We start from the raw sequence: 15988 nt of genomic DNA on the forward strand, positions 1-15988 counted from the left end.
AATTTTGGGCCTTCATATAGGCTAGTGGCCACACCTGGTGCTGGGGGTGGGCAAAAGAGGGCGATGCCTTATAACGATGACTTGGTTGTACTGATTGCTGGGAAAATAAAAAAACCTTAGAAAGATGCCACCGTCCTGTGTGCTCACAATAAGAGCTCATATGTCATGGCTCACTTGACTTTACGAGAATATACCTAATTTTTATTTTGAGCTGTGTCATATTTTTGGAGCTGGGGGAGGAAATACAAATAATGATTAATACATTTGTGTTACAGTTAGCATACAGTGTACATTGAAGGCATATCTCACCTCCCTCAAGTTTTTTTATTTCAAGGTCCAGTTTCCTAATTGTCCTCTTTTTTTATTTCGGACTCCAGTGCAAGATTTTCCATATTTTTCTTCTTGTACTGAATGTCTATGTCTGCCAGTTCTATTTGGCGCCGGAGGTGGTTGCCATACAACTTTCTGATAGCTTGTGAGCTCTGTGAACACAATACAATTAGCGCAGCTGGAATTTGGCAGGATGTGGTGTCCTTTTATTAATACGCACTATGTTGCCAGGCTGGTTTTCCCACTGTATAGCATCTGGGTCCTGTAAAATTAAATTAGATTTTTTGATTTTGATGAGGACTCCTCACCATTGTAGAGTAAATAGTACTTTCACAGTCTTACCATGATACCTCATGCCTTCTGGAATCCAGAGAGATGGTCTCCTCCTCATCATCATCGTCTCCATCATGTGCTGTTGCTGCTGCACTGGGGCCTTCACCCTATCACATTTAATCGGATTCATATTGAAGCTAGTAGACAAGACATGCCAGGCCTACAGTATGCCTTTGATGGAGTACTCACTGGATCAGCATCGTCTGGTGCTTGTGCTGGTGGCTCTAACAGGAACACAGTGCTGCCAGACACTGCAAGGCAATGGGTAAACCAAAGTCAGACAGTCCAAATTGATTCAATATGAATGTGGTTGTATCCCATGTAGAGATGGAAGGACATACCTTGAATGAAGCGGGTGGTATCTTGGGAGGAACCTATGCTCGTCTCTTTCCCCCCAGGGATCCCCTCTAAGACGGGCCTGCCTTTATTTAGCTCCAAGGCCATGTCCTCTGCTGGGGTAAGGTCAGCCTTTGGTGACCCACCACCCGTGCCTTGTCTGTGGGTATTCTTTTTCACTGCTAAAACAGTACAGACAATGTGTGAGCAGGCACCTTCTGGGTACAATATATGCTTGTGCTTTGTTAAATATTAGTCAGGGACCATACCATTCTGCAGAATGTTCTTGTATTTGATTTTGACCTGCTGCCATGTCCGTTTTGGCCCGTTCATGTTTAATCTACACACACACATTTAATGGAGTCACACTGCAAAAAAATACTTGGTATTTTTGTCTTGTTTTCAGTAAAAATATATAAAAAAAAAAAAATTTTAATAAAGATGTATTTTCTTGATTTGCTAAATGACCTAGCAAAATAAGTATAGTTTAGACAAAAAATATAAACTTTAAGTAAATGTGTGCTTAAAACAAGCAAATAAAAACATCTGTCAATATAATAAAAATTCTCTTGAAATAAGTTTACTTTTAAACACTTAATTTTAGAAAAGTTCTCGTTTCACTGGCAGATTTTTTTGCTTATTTTCCTAGGTAATTTTGCTCAAGAAAATATTCAAGATGATTTTTAGATAGTATTTTTGTCTTGTTTTCAGTAAAAAAAAAAATAAGTAAGAAAGACATTTTTGCAGTGCAGTGAGCAACCGACCTTGGGTCCTTTGAAAGGCGCTATATAAATTAAAGTGATTATTATTATTATAGCTCATCTATTTATTCAATTAAATTTTATTTATATAGCACTTTTCACAATTGTTTCATTCTGTCAAAGCAGCTTTACATTAATGAAAGCAGGAGAAACACAAAAAACGGTGGACAACATAAGAAGCAGAGTACAACGGCTAAGATTAAACCGTACTGAGCGTAGTAACGTTAAATAATAATGTAAGGCTTTAATAATAATTTATCATAGCTTTATACAGTGTGATGGACTTACTTTACACAATTTCACTCATATCTGCAGTGCATTTCAATTAAAAATTTAACTGTTTCATAATTACAGTACAACTGCGTTTTTGGAGATGTGAATTAAATATTTGAATTGTAATTGATGTTTCAGCGGAGCGGTGAGTGTGTAATTGTGCACTACTTACGCATTCAGGCGGTCTGCAATACTTTGCCACGCTTTTTCTCTTTGCTTTATCACTGTGGCGGTGTTGCCTTTCTTCTTAATTATATCTTTTACCTCCTCGTATGCCTCCATGAGGATTTGTGCTTCCGACGGGGAAAAGTACGCGGCTCTAGTTGCCATGGTAAATCAGTTAATCTGTGATCTGTGGCGGGGTCTATTTGAGTGAGCCGTGAGCGCGCACCTATCCAGGATTGGTTTCACCTGGCTTAATGAATCCGTGTCTGCTCATCCTGGCTTGGTCTTTGTGCAACCAATTAAGCCTGGACGCACATGTTTTGGCTTCATTGAGCTCAGCTGAGTCATTTATCCCGGATGTCTTAATTCTACTTTTGTGCAACAGGCCCCTGGTGATTTGCAGAAATACTCATAATAAACATTGATAAAAGATACACGTGTTATTCACAGAATTAGAGACTTCTCCTTAATGCGACCGCTGTGTCAGATTTTTAAAATAACTTTACGGAAAAAGCATAATCTGAGAACGGTGCTCAGAACTCAAGACAGGGACATCCGGCACTTTGGAATCAAAAAAGTTAGAAATGACACCATAAATATTCACTTAGCTTTGATCTTCATCGGAAGGCACTGCCAGGTCGACAATAAATTACTGATTTGTTCCATAAAGTCTGTCATTTATGTCCAATTAGCGTGTTCAGCCCAGTAATCCATCTTCATGAGGCTTCTAGTGGAAGCCCTAGGAAGTGCAACCTCATCCATATCTCAATGTGTATTTGGTAGGCCAAGCTTTGAAAAACTACATACCTCAGATGTCCCACTTCCTGGTTGGATTTTTCTCAGGTTTTCGCCTGCCATATGAGTTCTGTTATTCTCACAGACATCATTCAAACAGTTTTAGAAACGTCAGAGTTTTTTATATCCAATAATAATAATAATATGCATATATTCGCATCTGGGACAGAGTAGGAGGCAGTTCATTCTGGGCACGCTATTCATCCAAAAGTGAAAATTCTGCCCCCTATCCCAAAAAGGTTAAGGCCTCAATCTGTATTTTTGCCATGCAACTGATTGCTTCTAGAAAGGGAGAATGAACAACACATCAAGATGAGCTAAGGTAGATACTAGTTTAAAGCAATAAAATACATACTTGTTACAAAAATAAATGTATGGGCAACATTTATGAGAATAATTCAGGCATTTGCATACCTTATCAATCTTGAAGATGACTTAATCTCACAAATAATTATCACTCCAGGGTGTTGATCTATCCTTCTCCCAATACAATCTATTCCAATACCACAGGTAGGAAAGGGTATTACGGTGGAAATTACAAGCTTATGTTATAATACTTTTATTGCATCAAATGGTTGTTTTATGCAACAGAATAGAGGGTTATTACTGTTCTTTTGTGACTGGGTGAACTGAAAGTGGGCCTCTGGGAGATAACACAGACATGAGATTTACAATGTCTTTGGGAATACTGCATTCCAGAGCATGAGTTAATGTTTCTGTTCTATACGGTACCAGGGAAACATGGCTCCAGTATGGAGTTGGGGGGGCCATACACTGGTCTCTACACAATGAAAAGTCTTGTTACAGCGGATACTTATAATTCACAGCAGATAGTATCTTCAATACAAATCTTAACCTTGTGACCCATTCCATATATCTGTTCTGTGTTATGTAGACTGAAGGAGAACGAACTTTGCTATAAAATGCTGTGGCTCAAACCAGCTCGTTGAGTTCTCAGTGATCACCTGCAGGGGTGGTTACCGACTACCCCCATTACTGCAGTAATGAAATAATAAATGTTGATTGTTTTGAAAAAATCTTGGTCTCTCCTTTTGATTACAATAATTCCACCACAGTATCCATTATTGCTACCTTAGCTGCTAACATATTACTAAACTGTGATACTAGCATATTAACATGCATGTATATATAGTTTTTAAAAGACAGCAACTTATTCACCTAAAAATAAGTGTTAGGCAAATCATTAGATAGCCAGCTACCCATCACATTAATTGTGCAAAATTATGATTGCTAACATTAGCTAGCTAAGTGCTAGCCAGTCAGTGTCACTGAAGGGTTGAAACTGGTATCACCAAAATATATTTCACACTCTCTCATATAACATGACGTTGCTAACTAGGCTTAATTTGCTAATAAAATGTTAAAGTTTTATCAGGAAATAATTCATTAATAAGTTAGGCACTCACTGGACTACTATGGTAGGTAAATGGCTAGATAACTTGGTTTCCATTTGCCAACAGATTTTTCTAATCCCCTTGATTGGTCAACAGTTACTAGTCTTGGAACTCATGTGTTCACCAGAAACAGTTCCTGGTAAACCATTTGCCACTAGTGTCAATAAAATGTTGTTTCAAATTGAATCTTTAGAGAATTTTCTGCCAGAAAAAAACCTCAGGTGAACTGTTTGCCACAAGTGGCATACATATTGTTGCCAAAGTTTTGCCATAGATTTAGCACTAGTGGCAAACATTTGCAAATTTCTGGCAACATTTTGTGGGACACTATTTAGTTTACAGCAAAATTGCCACAAACTTACGGGAAGTTTGGCGTAACAAATTCATTTTTGTAAAGGCACAGACAACTTTAGCATTTTTGCTAATTAGCGACTTTCAACTACTTACTTACTCATTCACCTAACCTTAGTCGTTTTAGCTAACCTTAACACTAACCTTAAACCTAACCCCTAGCCTAGCTAACTAATGTTAGCCACCTAGCTAGAATTCATAACACATACATTTTGCCAATTTGTTACATTGCATACAAATGATCATTTGTGACATGTGAAATGAGTGCTGGTCATCCAAAGTAATACAAACAATGTGAAATGTAAAAAAAAAAAATTATTTTATTTTTTATGTCACCTTTCACCACAGACAACAATAGTTACACATGGAATAAACAAGCCAATAATACATTAAACAAGTCAATGACACAGTGGGGAAAAAAGGAAGTCTATATACAGTGTGTGCAAAGGCATGAGGTAGGCAATAAATAGCCCATAGGAGTGAAAATTTACAATTTAGCAGATTAACACTAGAGTGATAAATGAGCAGATGATGATGAGCAAGTAGAGATACCGGTGTGCAAAAGAGCAGAAAAGTAAATAAAAACAATATGGGGATGAGGTAGGTAGATTGGGTGGGCTATTTACAGATGGCCTGTGTACAGCTGCAGTGATCGGTTAGCTGCTCAGATAGCTGATATTTAAAGTTGGTGAGGGAAATAAAATTCTCCAACTTCAGCGATTTTTGTAATTCGTTCCTATCACTGGCAGAGAACTGGAAGGAAAGGGCGGCCAAATGAGGTGTTTGCTTTGGGGATGATCGGTGAGATATACCTGCTGGAAAGTGTGCTACGGGTGGGTGTTATCATAATAAATGTAGTCTCATGGATTTAGATACAGAATAATACAAAGTGCTCTCAGATCAGGTTGATTAATCATAGAAATATATACAGATTTATGTGCAACAGCAGTTGAACTCAAGGCAAACAACCACATACCATACAGTAGGCAAAAAGCAGGGACACATTTTATAAAACAAACTATAAATCAATTTAACCGAGCTATAAACATTGGCTTAAGAGAATATTAGCATTAGAATATTAGACTCATCCATATGGCTCATCCATCTATTTATCTATTCATTCACAGGAAGACATCAGCTGGAGGCACAGGAGGGCTGTGCTTTCTCTGGTCACTTCTCACACTACATACAAGAGCAGATACTTATCCACTATTGTTCAGTGGAAAAAACACATGCCAGCAACAATCTTGCTGCTGGGAATTATTTTCCTGGTGGCTGATACACTATGGTCTGTAGGAATTCTCATGCTGGGGCACACAGTCTAGGAAAAGCACACATCCAGTGCCCCAAGCACATCCAGTGCCCCTTTATACCTTACTCCAATGCTTTTCCATTAATGACTGTAAACAACTTTGAGCAAACACAAATGGGTAGGGTCTGGTCACCTTCACCTGGTGCAGGTACTCAACAATGTTGGTCTTAACCTGTTAGAGAAAAATCCATTGATTTTAGAATATCAAATCAAATTTATTTATATAGCCCTTCATACATCAGCTGATATATCAAAGTGCTGTACAGAAACAACCCAGCCTAAAATATATGTGAGGACTTGTGCAAAGTTGGAGGCACACTGACAATGCCATTACACATATTGCATTTTATATACTAGGTATATAGTATTTTACATCAATATAAACATCCAATCCCTGTTTGATGCCCACATTTACATTACATTTACATTTAAGTCATTTAGCAGACGCTCTTATCCAGAGCGACTTACAAATTGGTGCATTCACCTTATGACATCCAGTGGAACAGCCACTTTACAATAGTGCATCTAAATCTTTTAAGGGGGGGGGGTGAGAAGGATTACTTTATCCTATCCTCGGTATTCCTTAAAGAGGTGGGGTTTCGGGTACAATGTCTTGGAGTGTGCACTCATGCATAACAGATTTTGGAATACTGATCCGAACTCAATAACCAAGCATTCAAGCATGGAGATGAGCCTGCCGAATAGCTTTGTTAAATTAACCCAGGCGGAGCCAGCTAACAAGTGAAACAGTGACCGACACAGTCCAGAAGAAGTGTCAGATTTAGCTAGCTATATTTGCAGACACTGGCATAGTTAGCTGGCTAGCTAGCCAAACGTTGATAAAAACCTTACATTTAGCTATATTCCATGACAACACGCAAGTAAGTTATAGCCGTGATGCTAACATTAGCTAGCTAACATTACCACAGGCAAAAATATTAGCACATAAACTGGCTAGCTAGCAAAGGTCATTAGCTAACACTCAAGCTAACGTTAGCTAGCTAACTAATTATGATAGGACAACCTATTTAACCTAACCTAAATGACTATCAAAATTAATAGTTCCTAACGTTTGTTACTTAGCGTTTTCCCAGTTTTCAGTCAGCCAAAAGACCCTTTTGTCTGGCGAAATAACATTAGCCATTTTACACTCAGTCAGATACTTCTCGTCTCAACACTTGCTCACATTCTGGTGGATTTCATGCGCTGGTGTATGCAGAATTAACCCACTGGCTGGGTCAAAAATCCATAGCTCAACCTTAATAACCCAGCACCAACAACCCAACCTTGCTGTTTTCACAGAAAACAACCCAACTATTGATCCAATGCCTTCAACCCAGCAATTGGGTCACCCAAACAACCCAACGCTGTTGAGAGTGTAACTTACATCTCAAAGCTGAGATGGCACCTATCTCTGGATTACATCTTCAAACTAAGGGCAATCATGGCATCCTTGACCGGGAGAAGCATCCATTCCATGTATACCGGTAAGATAGTCCAGCTAGCTACATTTTCAGCTATTACATGTTTCTAATTATGACAAAAGAATGTCACTGCGATAACTGTTGATAGACGTAGCAGGAATAACTGACGAATTTATAAATGCTCAACACCCGTTGAATATGGCCGGTGTCAGTAAACATTAGCAAATTAGCAAATTGTTGCCAGCAGCACAGTTGCAGTCACCAAAGCTCTGGATAACATAAAAACAGCCAAACCAGCTCTGCTAGGGTGAGGAAAATGGTCAGTGAACTTGTCTCTCATTTGTGTATTTGCCAAGGCAGCAGCTACACTTCCTGAGGTCTAGCAAAATTAAGGTAGTTTATACAATTTTAAAAACATTACAATACATTCACAGACTGTGTGCCCTCAGGCCCCTACTCCACCACTACCACATATATATAGTACTTAATTCATGTGTACATGTGGTATGGTATATTGTGTGTGTGTGTGTGTCTGTGCCTATGTTTGTGTTGCTTCACAGACCCCGCTGTTCCATAAAGTTTTTGTTTTTATCATTTTTTAAAATCAGATTTTACTGCTCTGCATTAGTTACTTGATGTGAAATAGAGTTCCATGTAGTCATGGCTCTAATTAGTGCTGTGCACCTTTCATAGTCTGTTCTGGACTTGGGGACTGTGAAGAGACCTCTTGTGGCAAGTCTTGTGGGGTATGCATGGGTGTGCGAGCTGTGCGTCAGTAGTTCAAACAGACAGCTCGGTGCATTCAACATGTCAATACTTCTCATTAGCAGAAATGAAGTCAATTTCTCCTCCACTGTGAGCCAGGAGAGATTGACCTGCATATTATTAATATTAGCCCTCTGTGTATATCCAAGGTTCAGCTGTGCTGCTCTGTTCTGAGCCAATTGCAATTTTCCTAAGGCCTTTTTTGTGGCACTTGACCACACAACTGTACAGTAGTCCAGGTGCGACAAAACTAGTGCCTGTGGGACCTGCCTTGTTGACAGTGCTGTCAAGAAGGTAGAACAGCGCTTCATCATAGACATACTTCTCCCCATCTTAGCTGCTGTTGTATGAATATGTTTTGATCATGACAGTTTAAAATCCAGGGTTATTCCAAGCAGTTTAGTCATCTCAACTTGCTCAATTTCCAGATGATTTATTACAAGATTTAGTTGAGGTTTTGGGTTTAGTGAATGATTTGTCCCAAATACAATGTTTTTAGTTTTAGACATATGTAGGACTAACTTATTCCTTGCCAGCCACTCTGCAACTAACTGTAACTCTTTGTTAAGTGTTGCAGTCATTTCAGTTGCTGTAGTAGCTGACATGTATAGTGTTGAGTCATCCGCATATGTAGACACTCTGGCTTTCCTCAAAGACAGAGGCAAATCATTAGTAAAGATCGAAAAAAGTAATGGGCCTAGACAACTGCCTTGGGGAATTCCTGATTCTACCTGGATTATGTTGGAGAGGCTTCCATTAAGGAACACCATCTGTGTTCTGTTAGACAGGTAACTCTTTATCCACAATATAGCAGGGGGTATAAAGCCTTAACACCTAAGTTTTACCAGCAGCAGACTATGATCAATAATGTCAAAAGCCACACCGTATTCTAACAAAACAGCCCCCACAATTTCTTTATGATTGGTTTCTCCGTGTCTGGAAGTTGCAAGCAAGTTTGCTAGTTAGCTTAGGTGCTTGACTGCTGTTGTTTGGGCAGAACACCCGGATCAACCCTTAAATAGATGGGTGGGGCTAAAGCTTAAGTGGGTGTAAATGATGCTGAATGGGTGTAAACAAAGTAGAATTCTCCAGTAGGTACCAAAACATTCAAAGGCCATTTTCTCAAAAGTGAGGTTACAAGTTTATCAACTTTCAAAGCAGAATTATTTTCCCATTGTTCCTCAAATGCAGTGTATGATATTCAATTTTGTAGCTCTGTGTCTCTACTTTTATCCAATGTAAAAAACACAATTAAAAATTTTGCTACATAAGGCTGTCAAGGCGGTCGGTCACATATTGTTGCTACCTAGCTGTTGTGCTAGCTAACATGCTACTGACGCATGACAGTAGCATATTGACATGATGCATTTTGATATTGACATGGTATTAAAAGACTGAAACATTGCTAACTAGGCGTCATTTAGCCAATACAATTGTAACATTTATTAGGAAGTTTAATAAGTTAGACACTCACTTGACAACTTTGGTAGGTTATCTAGCTAGATACAGTAGCTTGGTTTCCATTTTCCAACCGATTTTTCTAATCCCCCTGATCAACGGTCAAATCAAATCAAATTTATTTATATAGCCCTTCGTACATCAGCTGATATCTCAAAGTGCTGTACAGAAACCCAGCCTAAAACCCCAAACATCAAGCAATGCAGGTGTAGAAGCACGGTGGCTAGGAAAAACTCCCTAGAAAGGCCAAAACCTAGGAAGAAACCTAGAGAGGAACCAGGCTATGTGGGGTGGCCAGTCCTCTTCTGGCTGTGCCGGGTGGAGATTATAACCGAACATGGCCAAGATGTTCAAATGTTCATAAATGACCAGCATGGTCGAATAATAATAAGGCAGAACAGTTGAAACTGGAGCAGCAGCACGGCCAGGTGGACTGGGGGGTCTTGTAACTCATGTGTTCACCAGAATTGGCTTCAGATTCACCACTAGTGGCAAACATTTTCAAACTACTGGCACACTATTTCGTTTTCAGCAAATTTGCCACAGACTTGTGAAAGTTTGCAACAAAAAATATGTTTTGGTAAGGGTAGGAACTGCTGCTGCTACATAGTTTTTGAACACAGATCACTTTAATACCTGTTTATTGATTTACCTACAACTGTACTCACATTGTTATTATTATTTATTTTGGATTATTGTGTGCTTGTTGACAGTTTTTTTTCATTGATTGATAAAAACTAGGAACATAAGCATTTTACTGCATGTAGGATGAAATGTCCACCCCGTTCATTCCACTCAGTATCCGCCCAACCAAGTACCACCTCTCTCAGCTCGATGACGTCCCATTATCCTTCACTCAACATTCTCAGTCTTCTTAAGTTGCATACAGCTAGGCCAAGGACGATGAGCCACTGTCTTGCACTTTGTGACTTTCTGTTCTTAATTTGTATTACATATGTATTACATATTACATCGGCTAAACTGTGTATTTAACATTTATTGAATTTATATGAGTATGTATTGTGATTTTTTTTTTTCTTCACAATGCTGGATGCTCTTCTTACTCGTTCCATAAACAACACAAAAACAAGTGGAGCTAACATGTCACTCAGGAACCCTGGTTCGATTCCAGGCTGTATCACAACTGTCCGTGATTGGGAGTCCCATAGGGCGACGCACAATTGGCCCAGGGTCAACTGTTCTTAACTGACTTGCCTCGTTAAATAAAGATGAATTAAAAAAAATACATTTACATACAATAGCAACCAATACTGGCATGTCATTTGAAATCCCTGGTGAAATGAAATTTGTTAATTAAGGCATCTAGAAGTGCAAGTGATATAACATCAAAAATAATGTTTGTAACAAGTATTGAATTTCATGTTGTATAATTACACAAAATCTGAGTAGTTCCCATGCCTGATACAATATGGTATGTCTACATTCCTTTTGTTGTTGTAAGTGCCCTTTAAAGTTGCACACTTCATTCTCCTTCAGTATTCTCCCTCATAAACATCCCCTTACCTTATCCCTGTCTACTGTATCTGGAAGAGGTAGTTGAAAATATAAATCAATACTATATGTTAAAACACAGATATTGAGTTTATATTTTTACTGACATTTTAATATGATGGTCTTCTACCAGTATATTGTGATATTTATGCATTTCATGTATTTATTTACTTAGTATCTGTTGATTTGTGAATGTTGTACATGCTAGCTTGGTGTTCATTTGTACTTTACAGAGGAGTTGGTGCATAAGGGGAGCACAACATTTCATTCATAGATGTTTGTTTCTTTATCGGGTATGTCATGAGTTTTTGTTTATGATATTTTGACAATATTTTACTGTTAGTTTGCAAGTGCACGTCATGTACTAATTGTACGTAATGCCTGGCTGTTATTTATGAAAGTTGGGTAGCCCAGGCCCATAGGCTATCCTGTACATTGTCTACATTTTATACTGTACATTGCATTGTATTGTATCGTTGTCCAACAATATTGTTATTCTTAGCACTGTCTACTGTACCTATGTGGAAGAGAGGAGTTGGTGCATAACGGCAACACAACATTTAATTTATGGATGTTGTTTGTTTCTTTAACCGAGAATAAAATGTCAAAACCAACCCTGATCCTTTGGTCATATGTAAGCCGATCAAAACACTATGCAGAGGCAATCTACACCAGTCACACTTGGTGCCGTGTCCATTCTGATCTACAAGATCATCGCTCGCAGGATTACAGGGTTGCTCCATCACCACCATACTCCCCTCCTCTCTCCTCTACTGAGGCATCTGCGCTCCGCTGTGAATGCAAGTCTATGCATGAGAGGTACAGTGAATTTGGCACAAGACAGACATTCAATACTTTGTTAGGTGTTTACTGCCGCATAAAAAATATATATATATATTGATCTACAGTGTCCAAGTTATTTTATTATTGCATATATTTATTTTTCATGTTTTCAACACTATTGTTTCATTTATGAATGTTTTTGCATGTGCATATTGAGTATTTAATTTCTGATCTACAAACAGTACTGGGTATTTTGCTTTATTCCATTTAGCCTATTGATAGCCCAAACATTTTTATTTCTCTATTACAATTATTGTTTTTTTGCATATGAAAAGACATTGTTTGCATCATGTACTATTCCAGTGACTCTTACGAGCTGAGCCCTGATAGTCAGAACGTGTCCGTTGGGTCCGGGAGAGGTTGTCCAGTTGTTACATCTGATTATAGGAGGTCATTACTACAGAGGCACTCAGCTGTATGATTTCTGAACAAGACAAACAGAATGGTGAGTCTAACACTGGCGGTATCCACACCATGCATCAGCCTAGTGATAGTCAGCCCCTGCATTCCAGTCCGAGCCACCAGTCACAGTGTGCTGATGTATTGAAGCTGAATGTGATTTTCCCATCAGACATAAAACCACCACCGTTCTTCAGAAGTGACTTCACGGAACAGTTCTCCATCCATGAGTGGGAAGAGAAGTTGACGGGCTACCTGCGCAGAGTAAATTATGCTGACGGTGAGATGTTTATTGTCATACAGAGTAGAATCACTACGCAGTAACCCTGAGTTGAGCTCTGACAAGAAACCCACTGCTTTGTTTGACATCCTGAAGATACATGCCTATGGGAGACTTTTACAGCACCAAACCGTAAACTGGTGCGATGGATTACTGGATCTATCTGAATAAGGCCATTGATGTTGCTTATGAGTGTCTGTGCAGGTGGGGTAAGAATATTGATTACTCCAGTGCTGACTTTGTTATGATGTTCATCTCCCACTGTAAACCCCAAGCTCGCCCTGTCTTTCCAGTTTATGCCTGCTGAGGAGTGGACCGCATCAGAGGTCCAAGGACAGTTGGATGCCCATCAGAGGGATCTGAGTAGAGGCAAAGCTCCAGCTCAATATGCAGTGCCACTGTCAGCATGCAGTCAGAGCCCAGCAGCAGTCAGCCAGCCCATTCTCCATCACAGTGAGCCACTTCAGCCCTCTGAGGTATTCGGCCAGTCTCAGTGCTCCTTCAATACTTCAGCTCCAACACCGGCCCCTCCAACCAGTCTCACAACAGAGGAACCAGGCATCTGCCATGTGGTTGGTATGTTGGACAGATTCCTCTGTGTGCACCGCTTCAATGTCACACGAAGCCCAGCCTGAACAGCCCCTTGGCTCACTCGAAGTTCAGTTCAGTGACAGTGGCAACAGAGCCTGTGTAGCCTACAGTGTGCATAGGTTGTTTGCTCATTGGTGTCACAGGCTTTGCATGGGAACTTGGCTGGACTTAGAGTGAGCCAAGGGGCTGTTCAGGCTGGGCTTCGTGTCCCTGACCATTTCAAGAGACTGCTCAAAAGCATCTCAGCCTTCCGTGACATCAGCGCTCCACTCCAGCATCAACCCATTTTTTAACTAGCCAGCCCATGCGGTGCGAGGGAAAGCACGGGCAAAGATAGTGACCCTCACAGGTGAGCCAGACCTGTAGTCCACCTATGTAGATAGATGTAGGCTACTGACAGATGACCAGAAAGCCATTCTTGGCAGATCAGAGACTGGAAGGGGCTAGTGCGTTGTTTTATGCCCCAGTAGTAGTTAGTGGCCAGTTAACGTTGAGTGGAGTGTTGGACTCAGGCTCTATGTCATGCAGTGAAGAGGGAATGTTGAGGCTGAAAGCTGCCAGTGTTTAACTAGCTCCCAGCAATGTTGTTCTCATCAGTTGTGGTGGTCTGACTACAACTTGATCAAGTCTGTTCTTCAGAAGATGAAGTCTAACAAGAATCGCTGGGAAGCCACCTCTTCCAGTTATATTGACCCCAAGTGTGATCAGTTCCTTGAGCTCCTGAGCGATGTCTCGGGTAGAACAGGCCCCCGAGTCGACAAGCAAGATTGGCACGGTAAGGCTTAGGCAAACTGTTACTCTTCTTCCACAGCAGGAGTACCTAATATGGGGGAAGTTGCCAAGCAGTGCTCGTGTGTCACTGTCATTGTTGAGCCCACGTACGCCCGCTCAGCTCCAAAGAACATTCTGGTAAGGAGAGTCATAACACCCATATGGGGAGATCGCAGGGTCTCATACCACCCTGCATCCCACTGCTGGCTTGGTCCTGGATAGGAGACCAGATAGTGCTGGAAGTGGTGTTGGAGGGACAGGAGGAGGTGTTCTTTTCACCAATCTAAAAAAAATATCCCAATGCCCAAGGCAGTGATTGGGAACATTACTCTGTGTAGGGTGCTGGCTTTCATCCCCCTTTCTGTCCCATGTAACGATTCCCCAGGTCGTTGCTGTAAATGGGAATATGTTCTCAGTCAATTTACCTGGTAAAATAAAGGCTAAATAAATACAAATGAAAGTCCTGAATGCATCACTGAACCCAGTCACACTGTGCCGTCAAGCTAGCGGATGTCTCTCCTTGCCTAGCAGTGGAGGATCTGCCCGTCACTCAGGGGCTGCAACATCTGTGTGACACCCCAAGCCCTGCCACACCTCCAAGAGTCAGCTGAACCCACACAGCCGCTGAACGACTGTAGTTTGAACGATGTGGATGTCTAGATGTGTGAAGTATCTACTAAATGGAAAGCTAAGGTGTGTGTGTGTGTGTGTGTTCCCACAACGCATCTACCTGACATGTGGCCCTACAAGTCTTGTTTACAATTGTGTGTGTGCGCGCATCAAGAGAACCAGAGTGTTGCACACCACCATTCATCGATACATTGTTCCTGTAATTAGTGTTATCACTGTACTTAGTTATTACGCAGTACAGTACTGTGTCCTTGCAATTTTAATTGCACAGTAATAAGCACCCTGCACAGGAACGTAATACCAGATCAACTTTCCCACAGTGATATTTCCTTTCTGCTCTTTCTATGAAACAAACATTCACTGTATCATGTTTATTCACTCGTCTAAAGATAGGAGCAACTATTGTACTGTCAGTCTCATTGAGAAGTTTCAGAAGATTAAAATGCATCAGAAAAAGTTTGCTGAAGTCACACACACACACACACACACACACACACACACACTATAGCCTCCCCTTCCACTCCCTCTTTTACGGTTATTGCTTAAGTGATCCCTCGTTGCAGATACAAATGGGATGCTTTGTAGAGCATGAGAAAGTGGCTTCCTGAGTAAATTAGTGTAGCAGTCGATGGGGAATAATATTGTTTGTTTTCTATGAAACTAGTCTGGAATTATAGACTTGCTTGGTTGAACAGCAGCAGGTCTTACATGTATTTGTTTTGTTATGAATATGTATTTTTAAGCTGTATGCTGTCATAGTGAAAAATTGGATCTGAGCACAAAATGAATATATATATGAAAGAATACATATATTCACAACTGGTCATTAGAACTTACTTTCAGCCTTTTTCTTCTTACAATTGATTATTTTCACTCATAAATCATTGCTGAGACACACTGATGCCTGGTCCAGCTTTGATGACCTCGCTCCAAGTACGATCCAGCTTTGATGAGCTAATTACTGCTGAGATTCGACCTCTAAGGTACACTTAAAACAAAATGTCCAAGTTGGAACCAAATAACGTTATTGAGAGTGATACCATAGGGGAACCATTTTAGGGTCTCTGAAGAACGATACAAATAGAAAAATAAAATGTTTTGGCCAGGACTGAAATTGCATAGCCCTGCTGAAGGGTTTTGTGCATTATTTGCATATTTCCCAGGGTGCCTTCCAAGTGAATTTTAGAGTTACCAGTACCACCCATGACTGTGCTTGCAAGTGACAGAGACATAGTTGTTGCATT

The 15988-nt window shown here is 40.2% G+C and overlaps 1 protein-coding gene and 1 long non-coding RNA gene across 6 annotated transcripts in view; one reads left to right on the forward strand and one right to left on the reverse strand.

The window, feature by feature from the left end:
• The window catches only part of LOC118368913 (uncharacterized), a 55226-nt gene extending 43949 nt beyond the window's left edge, over positions 1-11277 (forward strand). For both annotated transcript variants that reach the window (XR_008086216.1, XR_004822447.2), the window contains exons 3-4: positions 7374-7558; positions 10518-11277. This is a non-coding gene — a long non-coding RNA (uncharacterized LOC118368913). The remainder of the gene's footprint in view (positions 1-7373; positions 7559-10517) is intronic.
• Positions 190-2596, reverse strand: LOC127913626 (uncharacterized). 4 transcript variants are annotated; one of them, XM_052486210.1, is made up of 7 exons: positions 2206-2596; positions 1269-1339; positions 1005-1181; positions 853-914; positions 681-770; positions 551-592; positions 205-482 (listed from the first exon to the last, which is right to left on the reverse strand). In XM_052486210.1, exons 1-7 carry the CDS (start codon positions 2361-2363, stop codon positions 345-347), a joined length of 738 nt encoding a protein of 245 aa, XP_052342170.1. In that variant the 5' UTR covers positions 2364-2596; the 3' UTR covers positions 205-344. The 4 variants fall into 4 exon arrangements, with proteins under 4 accessions (XP_052342176.1, XP_052342170.1, XP_052342171.1 ...); XM_052486213.1 differs by having other exon boundaries at positions 405-482; positions 673-770; XM_052486216.1 differs by lacking the exon at positions 1269-1339 and having other exon boundaries at positions 190-482; positions 2206-2353.
• Positions 11278-15988: the final 4711 nt, after the last annotated feature.

This window comes from Oncorhynchus keta, chromosome 3 (genome assembly GCF_023373465.1).
Source record: "Oncorhynchus keta strain PuntledgeMale-10-30-2019 chromosome 3, Oket_V2, whole genome shotgun sequence".
NCBI classification, from domain to species: domain Eukaryota; kingdom Metazoa; phylum Chordata; class Actinopteri; order Salmoniformes; family Salmonidae; genus Oncorhynchus; species Oncorhynchus keta.

Bases quoted from the DNA above. Each gene is read 5' to 3' on its own strand.
- LOC127913626 (XM_052486210.1), bottom strand. From the start codon at position 2,363: ATGGCAACTAGAGCCGCGTACTTTTCCCCGTCGGAAGCACAAATCCTC. The intron at 915-1,004 runs GTATGTCCTTCC...ATTGCCTTGCAG, and splicing joins TACCACCCGCTTCATTCAAG to TGTCTGGCAGCACTGTGTTC. The intron at 483-550 runs GTGCGTATTAAT...TTGTGTTCACAG, and splicing joins AAAACCAGCCTGGCAACATA to AGCTCACAAGCTATCAGAAA.